The sequence below is a fragment of the Galeopterus variegatus genome, unplaced genomic scaffold, assembly GCF_000696425.1.
Source record: "Galeopterus variegatus unplaced genomic scaffold, G_variegatus-3.0.2 Scaffold1912, whole genome shotgun sequence".
Taxonomy (NCBI): domain Eukaryota; kingdom Metazoa; phylum Chordata; class Mammalia; order Dermoptera; family Cynocephalidae; genus Galeopterus; species Galeopterus variegatus.
The window spans coordinates 225,025-246,364 of record NW_007728023.1 but is presented as its reverse complement, the minus strand read 5'-3'; the positions used below and the strand labels follow the sequence as shown (position 1 = coordinate 246,364).

Below are 21,340 nucleotides of genomic sequence, written 5' to 3'. Positions count from 1 at the left end.
TCCTTTGTCTGAATGCATGTAACTGAACTATAACTGCCTAAAGAAAAAAGGTGCTTAGTGAGATGATGAGCACAATTCTACCTATACCCAGCTACTACTGCCCTGCTGTGTGCTTTTCTCCCCTGCTGCTTGGCTGCCTCGAAACAGTGGTTTGGTTCATCCAAGGTTGGGGTTTTCCCAGGTGTGTAAGACAGATATTCAAGGGGCAGGAGATTTTTGTGTATTTGAGAGAGAGATTAAAATGCTGGGTCATGGATTTTAATTTGGAGAGGGAGGAAAGTGAACAGGGAGTCCAGTGGTTGGAGAAGGAAAAACAGGAGTTGGAGCACTGCAGGTACCTGGTAAAGTTTAAGAACAGTTGCTGTGAGGGTATTTGGCAAAGCAAGCTGGAAGAGAAGCAGGACGTGGATGTAGTGTTGGATGATCCACTGGTGATTTCAGAGGTGACAGTCTGTTTCCCTCACTGGAGAATCAGCTCCTTATCAACAAATGGTTCATATGCAGCTTTTTTGAGCAGAGCTCAGCCAGCCCTCAGTACTGCGTAGCAGCCTAGTCACTATTCTTTTTAAAATTTGCCTGACATATTATGACAACTACAAATATTATAGCCCCCATAAGACAGTGCTATAATTTTTATTTTAAATAAATTAAGAGTATAAAAAATAAAACAAATAAAATAAAATTTATCTGAGAATGGAGAAAAAAAGCTAGGACAGGGCCAGAAATGACTCACAGTCAATATGAGAGAGCCAAATATGTTCAAAGGCTAAAGAGAAGGAGAAAATGCAGAGTCTACCTCTTTGACACCAGGAAGGACTAACGGAAAACAAGTCGAGTCATACAAAGTGTCCAGAAAAGGTTTAGGTCTGCATGCCTGCAAAGCGGGGAGGCTGTCTCTACCTAACAGCTGGGGCCTCAGCAGCTGGCCCTGAGAGCTGGTAATGTCAGGGGACATTCTCGAGCCCCTGGTGGTTATTGCTCATGGGTCAGCGCTCTTCTGAAATAAACTCTAGTCTGTAAATTATGACATCTATAAAACGTTTATGATTGCACTATTCTTTGGAAGTTCTGAAAACCCCAAACAAACTCAAAACAATGTGCAAACATGAATCTTTTCTTCTATTGTTACAAAAGGAAAGTAGAGTGGTTTCCACTCTATTACTGATATAACTGGCATGTAGTTATTCAGCTGGTGGTGCGTGTCCTAAGCTTTAGAAGCAATATGCTGTCATGCCAAGCCCAGGACAGTAGATTGTCAACAAACCCCCAAACTGGGGCTTGCTTCAGACTAGAATGTTTTCTGTCTTTTAGAGAACAAATCCTGTGGAGAACCTGAAGCCACTTAACACCTTTTCCTCTAACAGTTATTTTTCTAGGCTTTGATTTTATCATCTGCTAAAGAGAGACAAGGGAATAAATGAGTGGCTGAAGGAGAGGGAGCAGGCAGGTAGAGCCACTGGACATGGGTGGAGGGCAGAGGCTGCCAAGCTCAGGTCTGCCTCTGGAGGGAAGAGCAGCATCACTGAGGGACGGGCCACTCACAAACACCATCTGAGCAGCTTGACCAGGGGCCCACTTCATTTCCCTTGACTCCCAGAGCTTGGTGCAGTCCAGTGCACACGGTCTTGAGGAAGAGGTTTGATAAATACATGCAGAAATGAATTGTCTTCCATGCTTCTGATATACAAGGCTCAATTGGGTACACACAAGACATGCTAGGAGAGGACGACTCAAATTAGCCACTCACAGCCATGGTGGTTTTCAAAGGATCCCCAGATCTCCAAAGCAGAGCACTGAGACTCAGCCCAGAGGCTGCTAACCCCAAAAGCAAGAACAACCTTGTGAAATCCTAAACTTTTAAAGAGTTAAGAGAACAGAATAAACTAGGAGGAAGATGCCAGGGCTTCCTCCCATTAAATATGAAAATGCTACCATGTTCAGTCAGGATGCTGGAATCATACCAATTAGTTTCTAAGTTTAATTCTCTGGTTTTTGAGAAGACATATCCAAGGGAGCTATTAAAGACCAAAAGGTCTTTGTCAAAATTTTTTAACCTCTAAAGACAATATCCCAGGAGTGGCACCATTTTAGACAGCAAGTTGGCTTCAGAAAACCTTTTTAACCCTTTCTTCAAATGTGATTTAGTAACTGCTTAAAAACAAATTTTTTGTTATTAACCTGACTCCATATACGAAAACTTACCTGTCCTAGGCCCCTTTACTATGGCCCCTCGGAGGGACTAAGTTAATAAGTAAGCTATAACTTCCTGTTAAAGTTTGAACAAATTTTTTGTTATTAACCTGACTCCATATACGAAAACTTACCTGTCCTAGGCCCCTTTTACTATGGCCCCTCGGAGGGACTAAGTTAATAAGTAAGCTATAACTTCCTGTTAAAGTTTTAGTGATTGGTAGCCTGTTACTTTCTTCACAAATTAAACTCACCTGATTTTGCATCTTTTTAACGCTTTCTCTTTTGGTACCATTAATTTGGCACCTTTCATGTTTCTTTTTTTTTGACCGGTAAGGGGATCACAACCCTCGGCACAGTGTGGTCTGCACCACGCCCAGCCGGTGAGCGCACTGGCCATCCCTCTATAGGATTCAAACCCGTGGCCTCAGTGCTACCAGAGCCGCACTCTCCCGAGTGAGCCACGGGGCCGGCCCTCCCTTTCATATTTCTTTACTACACATCACAGATAACCTGGATCACTTATTTATGGATAGTTTAGGTCAGTGTTGCTCAAAGTGTGTCTGTGTGCCATCTCTGCCCCTACTCCTTGAGGAATGGGGTGCATGCTGAAAATGCAGATCCCCAAGCCTCACCAGTGACCAATGAATCAGATTCTCTAGGGGCACCTTTACCATGCTTCCCAGTTGATTCCTCCTTCTACTAAATCAGCAAACATCACGTGATATCTACACACAGTAATATGGTATACAGGTTGCTGTAGACTGGATGCCCCCCCAACCTCACTGAAGCTTATTATATCTCTTATTATATATTATTATGCTAGTTGAAAGGTGGGGCCTTGAAGAGGTGATTAGATTGTAGGCCCGTGCCCTAGTGAATGGATTAATAATGGTGGTCAAGGGCACGGTTCTGGGGGCTTTATAAGGAGAACACATGAGAAGTCTCTGTTCCCTCTGCTCTGCCACTTTTGCAATATGATACCTGCAATTACTGTCATCACCACCAAGGCTCTCACCAGATGTGTTCCCTGGACTTTGGACTTCGCAGGCTCAGAAACTGTAAGTAATAAATTTCATTTTCTTGTAAATTACCCAATTCTGTGTACTTTGTTATAAGCAATAGAAATGGACTAATACACAGGTGCTGAGTATCAGAATAGATATGAAAATCTCAAATACAATTAACAGCCCTACTTACTTATAAAACAGATTCATATCCAAATATTAAAAGGACTATAAAGTTGGCCAACCATGTGTGAAAGCAGGGGGTATAGGAGAAATTTTTGTATCTTCCTCTCAATTTTGCTGTAAAAAATAAAATATATTTTTTTAAAAAGCTGGCCTAACTAAGAGCAGATGAACATGTGCTTCACTGACTGTCCTTCCTCTTCATGGGTCACCTCCTTTTACCCTTCACTCATTTTAGCCTAATCTCCTCTGTGAAGCCCCAAACTTGTGTGGCAGAGCCGAAAGCTGATTATGACAATATTTGAGCATTTACACCCTACACTGTGACCAAATAGTACATGTCTTGTTCACTGCTGTATTCCTTTCCCCCAACACAGCATATAGAACTTCATAGATATGCAATGTTTGCTGAATGACTAAATGAGTGAATGAACAAATGATACTGCCACTAAGATTAACCACAGATGAAGTGTGTTGGGAGGATGGATGTAAAAAAATGGCTGAACCTCTCCTTTCACACACACACAGATATCCCATCAGAGTCACCCTTTCTCCTCTCTCTGGGGCACAGAAATCAAGGTACTCATTTATTCCATCTGTTGCTGTGGTCAATGATCTGAATTGATAAATTAACGACTTCCAGTCCTATTAGACAAAGGAAGCAATGGACACAGCCATCTGAAGTATGCACCAGTAGTGTCTAGGAGGAAAACAGAAGCCACACTGGGTATTTCAGACAGAGGGGATTTAACGCAGGGAGTTGATTACACCGGTTCGGTAATGCTGAAAGAAACCCACTGAGACAGCTCGATATCAGTGAACACAGGAAGCAGCTACTAACCTTAGGGCTGGGGAAACAAAAGGGAAAAGACGGTGTTACCAGAACCTAGAAGCTTTGACGGGGGACCCCCCACGGCTGGCGCCCGGCCCTCTGAGGGGGCTGCTGCGCGGCTGCTGCTTGGCCTTCTGAGGGGGGCGCTGCTTGGCTGGCGGTGGTCGGACCTCTGGGCGGGGGCGTGGCGGACGCTCAGACCTCGGAGGGGACCGTGGCTTGGCTGGTGCTCTGACCACCGCGGGGGGCGCAGCTGGCTGTTGCTTGGGCCTCTGAGGGGACGTTGCACGGCGGCTGGTTCTGAGAGGGCCAAAAGAAGCTGGAGGCTGGAGCCAGGGCTCTCCTCTGCTGCTTAAGGGATGCTGGCAGGAGCTGGAAACAGGGAGGAAGGCCCTGCTCCCCCTCCCACCTTCCAGTCTCCCTCTAGTGCCTGCCAGTGTCGGAGTCTAACAGGGGCCGACTGTCAGGGGATTGGGGAAGAGTGGTTTGCAGAGCCCAGCCCCAGCATCACACAGCAGAGCAGGAAGCGTAGGCTTGGAGCTGAGAGACCACAGGCCAGTGCTTTGCCGGGTGCTGAGTGCGCAGCGCGACCACTCACCTGGTCTTCTGGCAGGCACAGCAGATCCAGTCCTCCTCTTTCTTCTGGTAGAAGCAGCCACTCTTACAGATGCTGTATTTCCGATCCACAATCTCACGCTTGGAGTTGAGGAAAGTGAACGGCGGGCAGCAGTGTATGCTGAAGTGCTCGGAAAATTTCTGGTTCTTGGAGAGTCTGGGGCCCTCCTTAACCGCCTTCTGACTCATCTCACTGGAAGTCATTGATGCAGGGAGAGGCGGGAGACAGAAAACAGCAGGTCAGGCAAGGGGGCTGTAGTCCAAATTAACATTCAGGGATGTCCTGCAGAACAAAAATCTGGAAGATCGATTTCCTGCCCAACTCTATGGAAAATAACTAAATTAAGAGTTCATTGTTCCATTGTATATATATATGCCACATTCTCCTTATCCAGTGTACCCCACAAATATGTATAATCAATTGTTTCAATACGAGTTTATTAATTTTATTTGTATATTTTTTAATAGTGTTTTTTAAGAGAAAGAGGAATACAGACTTTCTTTATGTTTTAGAGACCCATATAAGAAAGGAAAAATATTACAAAACCAAACATATCCTTGGCAAAATAATATTCTAAATTTAGGAACCCTTTTCTCTAAAAAGCAAAGGACAGTTTATTATTAAAACCATAATCACTACTCATACAATAAAATGCTACACAACAACAAGAAAGAACAAAGTAATGATACGCCCATCAACATATTTGAATCTCACAAACATAAAGTCGAACAAAAGAATTCAGACACAAAAGAATACAAGCTGTATGATTCATTTTATATGAGGTTCAAAAACAGGCAAATATCCATGGTTCTGGACAGCAGAGCATAATTATGTTTGGAGAAAATGGGGTCTAAGAAGGAGCACCAAGGAGGCTGCTTGGGGCTGAAAATGTCTCTTCTAAGAATGTTCTAGGAAATTCTAGGAATTGCAGGGATGCAGAAATAGTCCTACCTAACACTTCAAAACACTAAAGCACACAGGGGACTTAAATGACTCTTCATCGACAAGAGTCAACAAATATGCACCAGTCATGGATACATATTTAACACTGAGAATGTCCCTGCGCTCAACAAACTCAAGGTCAAGTTTGGAGACACAGACATACAACATGTAATTGCAAAATAGTGTTGTGTTGACCAATAGACGTGTGTACAAAGTTCAAGGAAAGCATGGAGAAGGGATGGATTCTTTGAAGACAGAACATATGATCTGGGTTTTTAAGGATGAATACATTAAAAACAACTGAATTACATTAGAAGAGAAACTTCCAAATTTTCAGAAAGAGGAGATGATCAGAGTTATCCAAAGAAGCCCTTTATCCAAACAGACATTTATAGACCAATGAGAAACTACAGCTGATTTATAGGGTCTGATTCATTGTAAAGACCCTAAAGATCTGCCAAATCCCTATCCAAATCTTACAAGTGTCTCAAAGTTCGGATCAAGTTTCTCCTGCTGTGGTAAATAATAAAGTGAAACACCAGGATTAACCTGCAAGAGCAATTTATTCAGGCACCAGGCACATGGAGACTGTCACTCAAATTTTCACAGGTAACCCAGACATACCCAATCCCTCCAGCCTTCTGGAGTCCTCTTTATCCAAGTGGCTCAGGCACCCAACTACATAGATGAGAACAGTATGTAAGGCATGGTCCTGTTTTTTTTATTAACTACATATTTATAGGTAAATATTCTCAAAGAAAAGAATGTTAAAATATTTTACAAATTGTTAACTATGAGGTAAGAATTCAGGAATTCGTATTACTTTCACTTATCCAAGTTTTCTGATTTTCAACAGTGAGTACAGATTTTTAAATCTACTGAAGGAGTGGAGGGGGAGGAGCTGTGGAAGTACCTGTGGGCCATCCTCCCTTCAGCACCCAGCTCAAGTTTACATTCTAGTCCCCCATGGTGAGCCTTCTTGCTCTGGTGGGGAAGTCCTGTCCACCATACTGTGAAGTCTCCAAACTCCATTCTCTACCATTCCCTTCTGGAGTGATCTGTTTCCCCAACTTTCAGTCTTTTTCACTCTCAGACATAGACCCATGGGTCTATGAAGCCTTACCCCTTCCCTGGGCCCATCTCCAGTCCCCAGAAGTCCAGTCTGGGCCCAGCATCTGGACACCTGCTCCTCGAGAGGAGGGCTGAGTACAGGAAGTGCAAAGCAGTGGTGGACTGGTCAAAGAGCTCGGGATATTGGAGTCACACAGAAATGGAATCAAATCCCCTGTCTGCCTCTTACTGGCTTTCTGAACTTGGTCAAGTTCCTTAGCCTTTCTCATATTTAGTTTGTTGACCTTGATGCCATATTATAAAAATGAGATAAAATATTTAAAGCAACCACCACACAATAGGTGCTCAGCAAATTTTACTTCTTTTCCCTGCTGTTAGTTGTTTGCCTGTATTTACGACTAATTTACTCATAATCCTGATGTGTTGGGAAAGGATAACTCTTGTATGTTGGTATTGTTTAGCATGTGGGGTTTAGCATTTCTAAACTGGTGGGTGGTGCGGGACAGAGAACTGGGAAGACAGTATTTACAACCGATTAACTAAGTACCTCAACTAAATGCTGTTATTTCTGCTATCAGGGAAAGAGCCAGTAGTACAAAACCCTTCTAAAAACATAAATATTTTACTAAGGGAAGGGGGGAAATGTTATTTTAAAAGTTGGATGAATTTTCAGCTTTCTGCCCTAGGACAATAGCTGGGTTCTTCCAGGGAAGAGAATTGCTTTTTTCCTTAGGACCACGCATTGATGAATAACGAGAGGAGAGGCTGCCCCCTGCTGGACATGGTGGGGAAGGCGAGTAGGGAGGGAAGCTGTCATGGAATAGAAATAGGGCTGGGCAGGCGTCTGGATGGGCACAGAGTGGGCCCAGGGATCCTGTCAGCTGGAACAGCGAGTGGGAACTAAGATTCAGCTGCAGCGGAAATTCTGAGTATAGCCGACTTAAAATCTCCCCCTTAACCCCGTGCCAATCATTTCTTCGAAAGCTGGAGCCACTACTAGATTATCTTTTATCTGTGATGGGTGCCTGAGGTAATCTACTTCATTATATGATTTTTTCAAAACCAAGTTCCTGGTTTTCCTGTCTTTGCTCTTTTTAACTAGTTGATTGATTTTTGTATGTGCTTATTATTCCTTCAATTTTCTTGAGGTTTATGTTCTTGCTCTTTCTCTCTTTTCTTGAGTCAAATGCTTCTCACTTGCAATTTTCCATTAAGTGCAACGTTAGCTGCATTCCTCAAATATTAACATAAGTTTTTCATTTTAAATATGGTTGTTCTTCGATTCATCAATTATTTTTTTAAATCTGTTGTAAAATTTCCAAATGTATGCAGTTATTTTTGGTACATTGACTTCTAACTTTAATGCATTTAGTCAGAGAGAGTAATCTGTACAGTAACTCCTTGATATTTTTTGAGATTTGCTTTATGACCTAGTATATAGTCAATATTTTTAAGTGTTCCACCTGTGCTAGAAAGATCGTGTATCTCTAAAAACAATTTGGTATTATCTAGTGAAGATAAAGGAGTGTACAAACCACAGTCTAGAAATTTATTCCTGGATGCAGCAGCCGTCTGAGACCATGGCTAAACCTTGCAGTTGAAGCCACGTGGTAGAGCAGAAAGACTGGGAGCCTGAATTTTTGATGACTGCAGAGTTGCTGTTCCAGGCTTGGACTCTTGAACTCTGAACACCCTTTACATGAGAGACGGACAAACTTCTACCTTGTTTAAATTATTATTATCTTGGTTACAAGCCAACTAATAAAATTTCTCATTGATATGCTCAGTTTCCTCATCTAAAAGAAAAGAATAACAAGTAATAATAATAATATTTAACTCAGAAGGCCTTTGAAAGTATTAAATAAAAAGTAGATAAAGAACCGAACCTAGCACTGTAGCTAATGCAAATAACTTGCTTAACAAATTCTACTTCCCTTTCACTGACCTGTCTAATTCTGCTGAATTCTTTAGACACACTCTATTTATCTCACTGTGTATATCTGGTGACATTTAATTTAAGCGTTAATCACATCTTTATTTACTTTAGTAGCTAAAAACAAATCATTATGAACACTACATGACATTTTCACAAAAGATACCATCTAATTGCAGAGCAGGGATAATTAGGAACTGTCAGTCAGGATGAAGAGAAATAAAACTGGATTTAAAACTGTAAAATATCTTCTCCAGGCTTTCCAAATGTTTCTACATAATCTAAAAGTAAAGAGGAAAGAAAAGTGAGGCAAGTATTTGAAAAAGGAGAGGGAAGTGAAGAAGACCGAAAGGGGGGAGAACAAGACCCTCCCCCACTACCTATTGAGCACCTACTGTGTTCCAGATGCTTTCTATCTGTCCCTCGTAACTCCGCAAATAACCTTTCCAGGTAGTCCCTCCTATCCCCATTTTACAGATGAGGAAATTGAGACCTGAAGAAGTCAAGTAAGCTTTCCAATATCATACAATAATAATTTTTAAAAATGAGCAAACTCATAATGATGAATATGACTAGTCACCTACCCAGTATTCATGCTCCCCTTCTTCAACGACAAACCTGGATTTTGTTTGGCAGTGCTATATGCCTTGTTAAATACACACAATGCCCCATGTGACCATGCTCTAGCCAATAAGATGTAGGCAAAAGTCCATGGGGGAAATGATCTTTCTTTAATAATAAGGCTTTTTATTCAAGAAGGGATTTTCCCTTGGTAAGTGCGTACAGCCCAACCCAGCTGTTCCCAGCCCCAAAGAGGTAGGAGTAGTTCAAGCCTTTGGACCTTGTCCCATAGAGTTCTTTCCCCCTGCTTCCTTCCCACCCAACAATTGCACAGCAAATGCCTCCACTGCCTTGACGCTCAGCTCAAAGCCAAGTCACTCCTTGAGGAGCCTTTCCAGAGTCTTCCTTTCCCCAAAGAGTAATGATGGTGCCTTCCTCCTATGTGCCGTGATCTTGTGCACTGTGCATAATTCTAAGAGAACATCTAGAAACTTTAGTGCTATCCTTACATCTTCTGTCCTTAGAGCCTTGTTCAATGTCTGATTCAGAACTAGTGTTCAGTAGATGCTTAATTAAAAATGAGAGAATGAATGAAGATGTCTCTTACAATAGCTGCAGAGCCCTTAGCTGCTTGCCGACTGTCCCCAGATGCTCTCTACCAGTTCCCTGTCTCATTAGGGAACTCTCCTCTGGCTTGGGCAATGTGTCTGTTCAATGACAAGACAATACAGGAAGGGACTTCTCTAACTGACCTTGAAAGTTAAAAACTCGGCTCTTTAGGGGCAAAAAAATTCTGTGAGTACACTACACCTTTTCCTAATTAGTGAAAATTAATTAGCAAGCTTTAATCAATACACACACATTTCATTATACATTCTAGAGATGGCTCTAGGATCTGTGCAACCACCAGTGGCGTGGGTATCTTTAAACATAGCTTCACTATTCCATAAGGAAACTTTCAGGTAGAAATTGGATCCATGAGTATAAAATGGATTTTCTTCTTTCTACCCATCCTTTCTTCCTTCCTTTCTTTCTATCATCTTTTTTTAAAAGGCAGTTGTGATGTAGAGTAATTATTTAATAAAAGCTGCATGTGGCCCTCAGTCCTGGGCAGTCCTCTGGAAAGGAAAGTCAATGCAAGTAGTAAGTTGACATGCTGTAGCCATGAACCCCTTCACATCTGCGTGGTATCACGGGAAGTCAAACACGTAGATGGGTATAGACTCTGCAGAATAAGAGGTGGATGAAGGTCAATATTTGGAAAAAAGAGTAGTTCTTCAATTCTGGTCACTTACATCACTCAGAACCACGAGCAAAGGTCTGCTTGACTCTTGTTATAAAGAACTCAATGTGGGAAGGACAGATGGGTATAGACTCTGCAGAATAAGAGGTGGATGAAGGTCAATATTTGGAAAAAAGAGTAGTTCTTCAATTCTGGTCACTTACATCCCTCAGAACCACGAGCAAAGGTCTGCTTGACTCTTGTTATAAAGAACTCAATGTGGGAAGGACAAGAAGCCAGCCCTTACCTGGGACCTGAATCTTACATGAGAGCAATATTCTAGCTTCAAATGTCAAATATCCAAAGGAATACAGTGATCAGTCCCAAGGCTTCTTAATATGTTATATGGATTAAGAGATGGGATGTTTATTATGTACTTAGGAAAAAAAAATTAGGTTAACAAACAAAGCAATAAATTTCAAATTTACTCAAACTCAGCTCAATTATACAAGAAAGCACAATTTTTTCATTTCTCTATAATTGTATGCTGAGTATTGTCTTGGAAAGGGAGAGGAAGGGAGAGCTCAACCTCTGAATTTAAAGTGCTTTCATCACTTCTGGGTTAAGCCATCTGTTCCTAGTACATAGTCAGGTAGAGTTCAGTTCCCTAACAGACCTGTTTCTCATCTCCCTCTATTCCTTCTCAAGGTGGGTAAGAGTACAGGAAAGCCGAGTGTCCTCCTGGCAGTGAGGGAAGGAGTGGCTGGTCTGGGTGGTGTCCTTCTCTGCTGGACTTTGCCATGGAGTGCCTTGTCTGGTCTCACCAGCTCTGTGGCATGAATGACACACATCACAGCTGGCCACTTGACCTAACCAAAGCCACTGGTCATTAGGCTTCCTCCTCAGTAGCGTCCTATTCTGGCCCAGCTGTCCTCTTAGCTCCTCCACATCCACGCTAGGAAACTTCTGGTTCCCATGCATGCCATGCACTGCATGTAAGGAATCAAGAGCCCTATTTGGGGTCATTGTCTCAGACAGTGCTCCAACCAGTGCTGTGTGCTCCCTCATGAGCCACACTGGTTGTGCGGAGGGTGGGCCTCCTCAAGAGGCTTGCAGCCTGCCCCACACTATTCCCGCTGACGTGTGTCACTGCCCCTCACACACTACCTGGATGACTCTACCACACCATATCACAAACCCCACCATGGTCTTGAGGTTTTGTCCAGAGAAAAGAGAGAACGTGGTCATTTCTGCCTCCTTAGCTCTCTCTCGCTCCCCTGCCCCCTTCTCACTCTCCTTTGGGCTAGAAGGACTCTTCTTCCCACTTGCTCCTTCTCTTGGCAAAGGCTCCACCTCTAACTTGTCCTCTTTGCAGCTGAGAGCACCAAACCTAAGGCTCAGCTTTCTCAGCAGAAGGGACGCCCATTCTACACTATGGAGGAAGCTCTGTGATCTGGGTTGTTTGCCATGATCTCTGGTATGTAAGCTGCCAGTCCGTGAGCAACCAGTGAGACCAATTGTCTGTTATGATCCATGCCACCCTGTCCACACAGGGCAGCTGGGACTTCAGTCACATTATCAACAGGCCATTCACAGTCCAGAAGATGACATCACCGTGACATTCCTAACACTAAAGTAAGGGTGAAGATATTTATAAACAATTATCTATCCCAGGCCTCACCTTTGCTCCCACTGAGAATGCTGAGAACACAACAGAGAACAAAAAACACATAAATACACACAGTGGAGACTTCAGCAAATGAGGTCACGTTCTTCCCACACCTTCTGTTTCCTTTTCCCTAACTCCTTCCTATACATGCCTACAATTTCTCATTAAAAACCACACTGCCAACCTCTGTGTCTTTAACAATTAGGAATAACTGCAAGGGAGAGAATAAAATATCCAGGAATTGCAATTTTTACATATTCGTTTCAAGAAAAAGATGAAATGTCTAACATTTGAAATACTAAATTATTTCAAAGCATGGAAAATTAACTTCATATGCTTAAAATATTTATGTCTTGAATAAATTTTTGTTAAACTTTGCCTCCATTCTACCATTTAATATTTACTCTCTGAAAATCAGTGCCTTGAGCATGATAAAATCTTTTAACCTTTTATTCTGTCAGGGAAAACAGAAATAAAATATATTTTCAGTAATAATGTAAGAATATGCATAGTAACTGTAATAGAAGGTGGAATTTGACTTACTGATGAGGATGGGGTGAAGATACTAGGAAAATTCCAAACTTAATTTCTGCATATTCCCCAGAAACAGGGGTGGTGAATAAATCACCAGAACAGAAAAAAAGAAGCATTCCTTATTCTTTATCTTTTCTAAAATCCACTTAGCTTATTAAAGACAAGAAGATGGATGGGGAATCTTTGCATTTTTGTAAAACTACAATGTAAGCAGGAAGGATTTGATTTATTTAATTATTAATATTGTTATAATTAGTTAATCAGGGACATATTAGGTGGTCATCCGAAGATAACTAAATATTAGGCAGCCATTTTTAAAGGTGCTTATGAAGAGGTTGTACTGACATAAGAAAATACTTCCATAATATCAGCTGAAAGCGCAGGAAACCAAATTATTCATTGTATGGCAGCAACTCTGGGTAGTGGGCCATCCCAGCTGAAGCCAGTTAAAGCCAGTGTGGCAGTCCACATCAAGAGGGCTCACAGCTTCCTCAGGCGTCCTCAGGCATCTCCAGGGGTAGCACCCTCAGCTGGGACAAGAGGCAGGGGGTCCACAGCAGGGGGAAACTGTACACTCAGATACTGCCTTGAATAGATGAGACATTAGTATTCTGGAGAGCAATTCTTGGTGCTAATTTTAAGGCTGGTGAGGACCCTCTGAACTGCAGTAGGAGCTATTAAGACAATTTATTTGTGACCACAATGGACCCCACTGACATAGAAGGCCAGATGACATCAGGCTACAAGTGTAAAGAATATACACTTAAAATGACTGAAGCCAGATGCAGCCAAATACAATACTAACACTCAGGCATTCATCTGAAGATTTATTGATTTATTGAGTACCTTCAGGTTCCGGTGGTGAATTAGATAAAGAAGGTGCCTGTATTCACACAGCTTAGGGTACAGAGGAGAAAAATTAATAGATTATCTCTCATCTCATGAATAATACATACCATGTACAGGGTTCTGAAGGAAAGGAACAGGGTGCTAGGAGAGAATATAACAGTGAGACAAATTTAGATTGAGGGGCTAAAAAAGAATTCCTGAGGAAGTGATATTTGATTTGAGATCTGAAGGCCAAGTGGGAGCCATCTACAGTTGGGGAAGGAGAGAGTTCTAGAGAGAATCCCTGAGACTTGACATGCTCGAGAAACCAGAGAAGGGGTGTGTCTGGAGCACACTGATGGAGGGGAATAGTGGAAGCTGGAGTGTGAGGCATGTGCAAGAAGTGCAGGGCCTTGAAGGTGAGCTGAGAAATAGGAAGAATAGGAGGTGTTGGAAGGTCTTGACTAGAAGAGATATATCTCCCTATTTATGGTCCACGAAGATTGCTCAGACTCCTTGCAACATAGATTGGAAGGAGACAGGCGTAGAAGCAAGGAAACCAGGAAGAGATGATAAGGGCTTGAACTAGGGTAGAGGCAGTGGAGGTGGATTATGGAAGCAAGATTAATGGGACTTGAGGATGGAGTGAATGTGGAGTTCACTGGAAAGGATAAGGCAAGGATGACTGCCAGACTTACAGTTTATGCAAATGCCCAGTGGAGCAATTTACTGAGGTAGGGAAGGCTGGGGGAAGGAGAGCAAGAACACAGTTTTGGACATTTATCTAGTCAACAAATATTCATTGAGCACCTACTATGTGCCAAACAGGTTAAGTGTGAGATGCTTATAGGGATCTAAGGGCTGATGGATCAGAGTACACAGTGAGCAAGAAAGGAAGCCCAACAATGAACAGGACAGCAGACAGATTGAACACAGGCAGGGAGACAAGCACATCCAGAATGTCCCCAAGAGAAATTAGGGAGGTGATGAATCATTTTCCTAAGGTGGGGGAACAGGTTTAGGAATGGGGGAAGAGAAGAATAAAGAGTTCAATCTTAGATACGTTCAGTTTGAGAAACTCGTGAAGCCTGCAAGTGACTGTGAAAGAAAGTGATTGGTCACATGGATTAAGAGATCTCAAGAGAAAGGGCTAAAAATAAATTTAAGTGATTTGACATATAAATGAAATTTACAACCAAGAGAACACATAAAAACACCCAGGGAGAGGAGTCTGCAGAAAAAATAACTTGAAAAACTTTATTCACAATAGCAACAAGAATTCTGAAATACCTAATTTTTGTGGAGAAAATTTTCAAAACTTCAGAGAATTTATAAAAGAATCTGTGAATAAATAGAAGGAAAAACTGTTCATAGATGGAAAGGACCAATATCATACAGATGCAAATTTGTTCAGTTTAATTCATAAATTCCATGCATTTCTTACTAACATCACCAAAAATCTTTTGTGGAATATGACAATCTGATCTGATGGAAGAGCAAAGGACCAGGAATTACCCAGCAAATTCTGACAAGAATGACAGAAATTTTCATACCAAATATCAAAGTGTATTACTAAGAGATAGTAATGAAAATAGTGTGGCATAGGCCCAGAAATAGATAAGTGGAACAGCAGGGTAGAAAATAAAACTCAGAAACAAATCCATATATAAAAGAGAACTTTATGTATGATAGATATTTTATTACAAATCAGTAGGGAGAAGGTGGATTCTCCAATAAATGATACTGATATGATCAACTTGCAAGGTAATATAATTGACTACATCAAAATTAAAAATCACTGTGCATCAAAAGACACAGTAAACATGAGCAAAAGATAAGCAATGCTGGGAGACTACAACACATACAACGTACAAAGAATTACTACCCAGAATCTTTAAAGAACTACAAACCAATAAGAAAAAGACAGCCCAATAGAAATGGGCAAATGATGTGAACAGGCAATTTACAGAAGAGGAAGCAGTGGATGACTCACAAACATGTGAAAGTATATTCAAATTCATCAATTATCAAGAAGACACAGGTGAAAACAACAATTGGTTCCATTCTACAATTGTCAGGTCTGTAAAGTTAAGTGGTCTAACATCAAGTGAAGTAAGGCTGTAGGCAAACAGAAACTCTCTCACACAGCTGGTGGGTGTGTGACTCAGAAAATCCACTTGGGAGCGCAATCTGGAAGTACGTAGTAAAACTGTAAGCATGCCTGTAAAGACCCAGCAATTCCACTCCTGAAGATGTGTTTTAGAGCGATCATAGTCCGTGCGCACAGAGAGGCTTATACAACAATCTTGACTGCAGCTTCACTTGAAAAATGAACAAAAAACACAATGTACAAAATATATACTCATTAGCGAAATGGATAAATAAAGTGTGATAAATTCATACGATGGAATTCTAGGCAGCAGTTTAAAATAATTAAGTGGCTCTCCATACATGGGCCTGAACCTTCTCTCAAACAACATACTTTTGAATGAAAAAAAAAGGTTGAAGAAATAAACAGAAAATAAAGACTGTTATAGATACATCTTTGACAATAATCTATCTTATCAACAAGAACCCTATTATGCATTTATTATTATTTATTTACCTTTGTCTCCTCTCATGAAAATATACGTTCAGAGCATGCACTTTATTTCTCATTCTGTCTTCAGTGCCTTGTAGAGTTCTTAGCACATGGAAAACCTTCAATAAATACTAGTTATTGCTGTGTTTTGTTTGTAGATATATGCCTGTACATGTTCGTGTGCATGTGTTCTTGCTGCCATTATTTTTTACACAAAGACATAACATGTACACATAAATTTTTTCACTTAACCATGTGTCTTTCCCTAGAGAACACAAAGAGATTCCTCAGTCCTTTTTATAGATGCCTAAAATTCCAATGTAAGGAGACTCATAATTTACTTGACTGGACTCCTGCAAGTGAACAGCTTGGTTGTTTCCCTTCTGTTATTACTACAAGTCACACTGTAGTGAATAAAACTGTGCACTCGTCATTTCACACATCTATCTAAGGAACAAATCCCAAAAAGTAGAATCACTGGGTCAAAGAGTCTATGCATTTGTAATTTTGTAGATTTTTATAGATTTACCAACTTGCTCTCCATGGGGTTTGTACAGATTATCATTCTACAAGCATTGGATGATAATGCCCATTTCCCCAAGGCCTTAACAATAAAGTGGGTTGTAAAACTCAGATTTTTGCCAATGTGATAGGTGAAATGATTCACAATACAAACTAGATAAAGTAAACCTCAGAATGGTTTAAACTTGGTAAGTCTGTAAGTATAATTTATCATATTGACAGGTTAAAGGATGATAGGTGAAATGATTCACAATACAAACTAGATAAAGTAAAGCTCAGAATGGTTTAAACTTGGTAAGTCTGTAAGTATAATTTATCATATTGACAGGTTAAAGGAAAAAAATATGATCAGTAATTGACACTAAGGAAGCAGTCAGTGTTCTATAGCACTGCAGGGTGATTATAGTTAACAATAATTTATTCTATTTTTTTAAATAGCTAGAAGAGAGGATTTTAAATGTTCCCAACACAAAGAAATGATAATTTTTTGAAGTAATGGATATACTTAATTGTCCTGATTTGATCATTACACACTGTATACAGGTATCAAAATATCACACTATACCCTATAAATATGTATAATTACTATGTGCCAATTAAAATATTAATAATAAAAAAGCATTTAATGAAATTTAATATTAATCATCATAAACACTCAACACAGTGGGACTGGAAAGGAATATCCTCTGCTGGTGAAATATTAAAAACATTTTCTGCGGGGGAGCACCAAATCCAAGAAGCCAGAGTTTGACAAGGATCCTCTGGCCAGAGTCTAACAAAGTTGGCACGGTGTTTGCAAGGCTTCACCGTGGGAAGGGGTGCCACCGTTCCACCCTCATTTTTTAGACCCCTGTGTGTTTGTTTTGTTTTATTATATTCTATTCCTTACTGCCTCATAGTTATCGCTCTGGGGGGATTGGGAGTAAAATTGAGATTCATACCAGAGTGATTAATCATATTAATGACACTCCTGAGAGTTATGGAATAATGTCATACAGAGTTCAATGTAATAATTGATGATTATTTGGGACCAGTGGGTTGTAACGTTTTTGTTCAAAGGTAGAAACATTGTAATCATGGAAACAAACTGTAATGTTATTTTTCTTCATGGAAACAAACTGTAATGCTACTTTTCTTGAAACACATGTCACTCATAAAGAAAAATGTTGATATTGTTCAATGATTAGTTCAATAATTATGTTGCTTCCAAGAAAAGGTATAAAAAGTGTGTGCATGCTTCAATAAAGCGTCAGCATTCAGCAGATCCCTTAAGTCTGTGTATTTGCTGTCCATCCATCGCCGACGCTGCCTTTCCTCCCTTTTGGGGGTTCCTTACCAGCGGGAACCTTACAATCTCCGTGCTGGGGCTGGTCTCCAGCAATTTTATATAAATCAAACACCCCAACAAGGATACCACCTATCATTACTATTATTCAACACTGCACTTGAAATCCTAGCCAATACAAAAAACAAAAAACAAACCTGTGAGAATCTACAAACTATTAGAACTAAAAAAAAAAAAAAGTCCAACAGGATTTCTAGACACAAGATCAATATACACAAATCAAAATAATTTCTATAGGTCAGGAAAATCCAATTAGAATATATAAAATGTAAAGTAAAAGAGGCCATTCAACTGACCAGAACACCGCAGGACACCTGCAGATAAAAATCTATCTGATGAAAGAAATGCAAAACCTTCATGAAGAAATTTGCAAAATCTTTTCGAAGGCTGAAAAGAGATATTGAATATCATATATGCTGAATATCTCCAAATAAATATTAATTACATTTAACGTAATTCCAATCAATATCAGATTTCTACATAAGTGATGAGATGGCCCCGTAGTTTTTATGGAAGTATGAAGAACCAAGAATAGCCAAGACAATTTCAAATAAGAAGAAGGTCTTATCCTACCAGATATCAACACTTACCATAAACCATACTAATTAAAACAGCAGAATATTGGCTTGGAAAAAGACCAATAGATCAATGGAACAGAACAGAGAGCCCAGAAACAGACCCACATTAGTAGCATGGTTCATAACAGAAGAAGGTGTGTTTTGTTCTGTTCTGTTTTGTTTGTTTTGTCTTAATGGGAAAAAGCTGAACTGCTCAAAAGAAAGACAAAATGAAATTAACCAAGGACCCTAGTAAGAATAGTAATAGCAAATATACGGCACAAGATACAAGCCAGGCTCTTTACGTATTTAACCCATTTCATCCTCATAACCTCACAATAGCCCAGTTATGCAAATGAGAGCTACAGAGAAGTTAGATGACTCACTCGAGGACACAGAGCTGGTGAATGGGGGCCCCAGAATCCCAACCAAGGTGGACTAGAATGCATTCCTAACCCTGACGCTATGCTCCTTCTAACACAGCAAATGTGAAGAGGAAGAAAGCAAATCATAAAGACTATTTTAAAGAATAAAAAGACTATTTTATACAATAACTTGAAGTTACAAGTGAAAAGACCTGTGCTGGTATAGAAGAAAATATTCTAACATACAAAAGTACAAAGTTTTAGTAATAGGGATATTTAAATTAAAAGCAAGCTATAGATAAAAGAAAAGAAAAAGGAAAAACAGGGAAATAAAAAAAGAGGACTTCTTAATAGCTAGTAATCATATACAAGTGTGCTTAAGTCTGTACTACTCAGAGGAAGGAAGATGACAGCACGGGAATGTCACTTTGTGCCCCTCCTGATTGGCCCTCAAAAAGAGGGAGGGAAATGATACTGGCTAAGGAGGGAAAAGGCAGCCAATCGAGGCTCAGGAGAGAGGCGCAGGTAGGTGCATCCATTCAAGAAACGTTGACTGGGCTCGCTCTTGGTGTGAAGAATGATCACAGGCCAGCGAGCCCCGAGCTGTCAGAGTGAGCCCGCGGCTTCCTGCACATGAGGAGTCCACACGGGTGTTGTAGGAGAGCTATTCTGGAGTAGTACCTGGGGGTTCAAGGTTCCTCTGCAGACCCGGGCTTTCCTTTATGTTGCTCTTACCACAGCCTTCCAAAGACTTCTCCACCTCAATTCCTCTGCCATGAGAAAAATTATCAACTTTCACTGCAGAGTAAATTCATCCCACATTCACCAGCTCCCTTAGAAACCTTTAGGAGTTTCTAAAATCTTGCTAATCCTCTCCAGACCAGAGGCTAATGCTTTCCTCTGAGTGTAGATTTACACAGTAAGAGACAACAGCTTCTGCGTTCATCAGTCCACAGCAGCAAAAATACAAAAATGTAGGAAGTGAATGTTGATTGTAACCACTATATGCTGTCTCTAAGGATATCTTTATCCATTTGTCTTTGTTTATCTGTTTGTCTCCCTGGCAATGATTATATTTACAAATTAGCACAATGAATGCTGAACAGGAGATTGTTGGTGACAAACCAGTGCCAGGTAAGGGAAAATTCCATTCAAATATTTACTTAGAATCTGAGAGCTTTTCCACAGAGAGCAGCAAGATGCCAAAATCCAATACTGATGTGGGGACCTGCCAAGACTATGAAAAAATAACTGAATAAGAGGGTTCTATTTATCTTAGAAGTAATAGCCCATTTGGGAACACAGAGCAAAGCTATGTTAAATGTCCTCATTGCTTGGTTTTGTTTTAGGCAACAAGGACAAACTAACGTGGTCCAAGAATGGACGACTATCTTATGGAGCTGTGCAAAAGCCTTTTCTGATGAACAAACTCTACCTGACTCTGGCTATTCTAGGGAAAGGAACAGGTGTGACCCAAGGCTGGTATCCTTGGCACACAGATAACATATTTAGCAAATGTCTCAGGAGTAAAAACCTTACTTATGATAGTAGGGCCAGATAAACATACAAAAAGTACAGCAATTTTCTGAATGTCATTTAAATAACATACATCCCTATTTTCTTATACCTAAAATTATACAGTGTGTGGTTTTAGTTTATGGACATGTGAATTTACATTGGAATCGTATGTAGATGAATAACTCCATAGTTTTCTACAGGCTGAAGGGGCAGGAGAGTCCATCTGGTCTCATTTATCCACTGGCCAGCCCTGTCTCTCTACTCACTTTTCTCCAATCTATCTTCCACATTGCCATGGAGGTAATACAAAATTCGTCATATCAGCCCTTGCTCAAACACTTCAGAGGGTCCCCTTAGATACAGAACCCAGTCCTTGCTTCTTAATTAGCATGGCATAAATGACCCCTCATGATTTGGTCCCTGTCCATCCACCTTTCCTTCATCTTCTACCTCCACCCCTCACTGCTGTAGGCCAGAATCATCACCCTGTGATCAAAGAATGTACCTTTCAACATGCTGCTCCTTCTACCTGGAATGCCTTTTCCCACATCATGTTTGTGTGTTGAACAACTATTCATCCTTGAAAACCCAGCTCAGATCTTACCTCGTAAAAGGATCCATCCTTCCTCTGGGCTATCTCTAATACTTGTATACCTCCTATTGGTGAACTATGTTATGATAATGAGGCTGTATGTCTGTAATCTCAGCTTGAGTTCCTTGAGGTTAATGTTTCTGCTATGCCATCCACTCGATAAATGGATGTTGACCCTGATTGAATTGAAAATGTCTTAAAAATCCCTAGGTGACCATTTTTTTATTGGGTTGCTTGTTTTTTTCTTGTAAAGTTGTTTAAGTTCCTTGTAT

The 21,340-nt window shown here is 40.6% G+C and overlaps 1 protein-coding gene across 5 annotated transcripts in view; it reads right to left on the bottom strand.

Moving 5' to 3' along the window:
* The window catches only part of MOBP (myelin-associated oligodendrocyte basic protein), a 65,850-nt gene that overhangs the window by 24,163 nt on the left and 20,347 nt on the right, over positions 1–21,340 (bottom strand). For 2 of the 5 annotated variants that reach the window (XM_008579561.1, XM_008579560.1), the window contains exons 3-4: positions 4,811–5,020; positions 4,267–4,512 (exon numbers count right to left, since the gene is read on the bottom strand). In XM_008579561.1, coding sequence (XP_008577783.1) covers positions 4,267–4,512; positions 4,811–5,016 — 452 coding nt within the window. In that variant the 5' untranslated portion in view covers positions 5,017–5,020. Of the gene's footprint in view, positions 1–4,256; positions 4,513–4,810; positions 5,021–21,340 lie in introns of those variants that run through there. The other 3 variants (XM_008579563.1, XM_008579562.1, XM_008579564.1) reach the window with 3 other exon arrangements.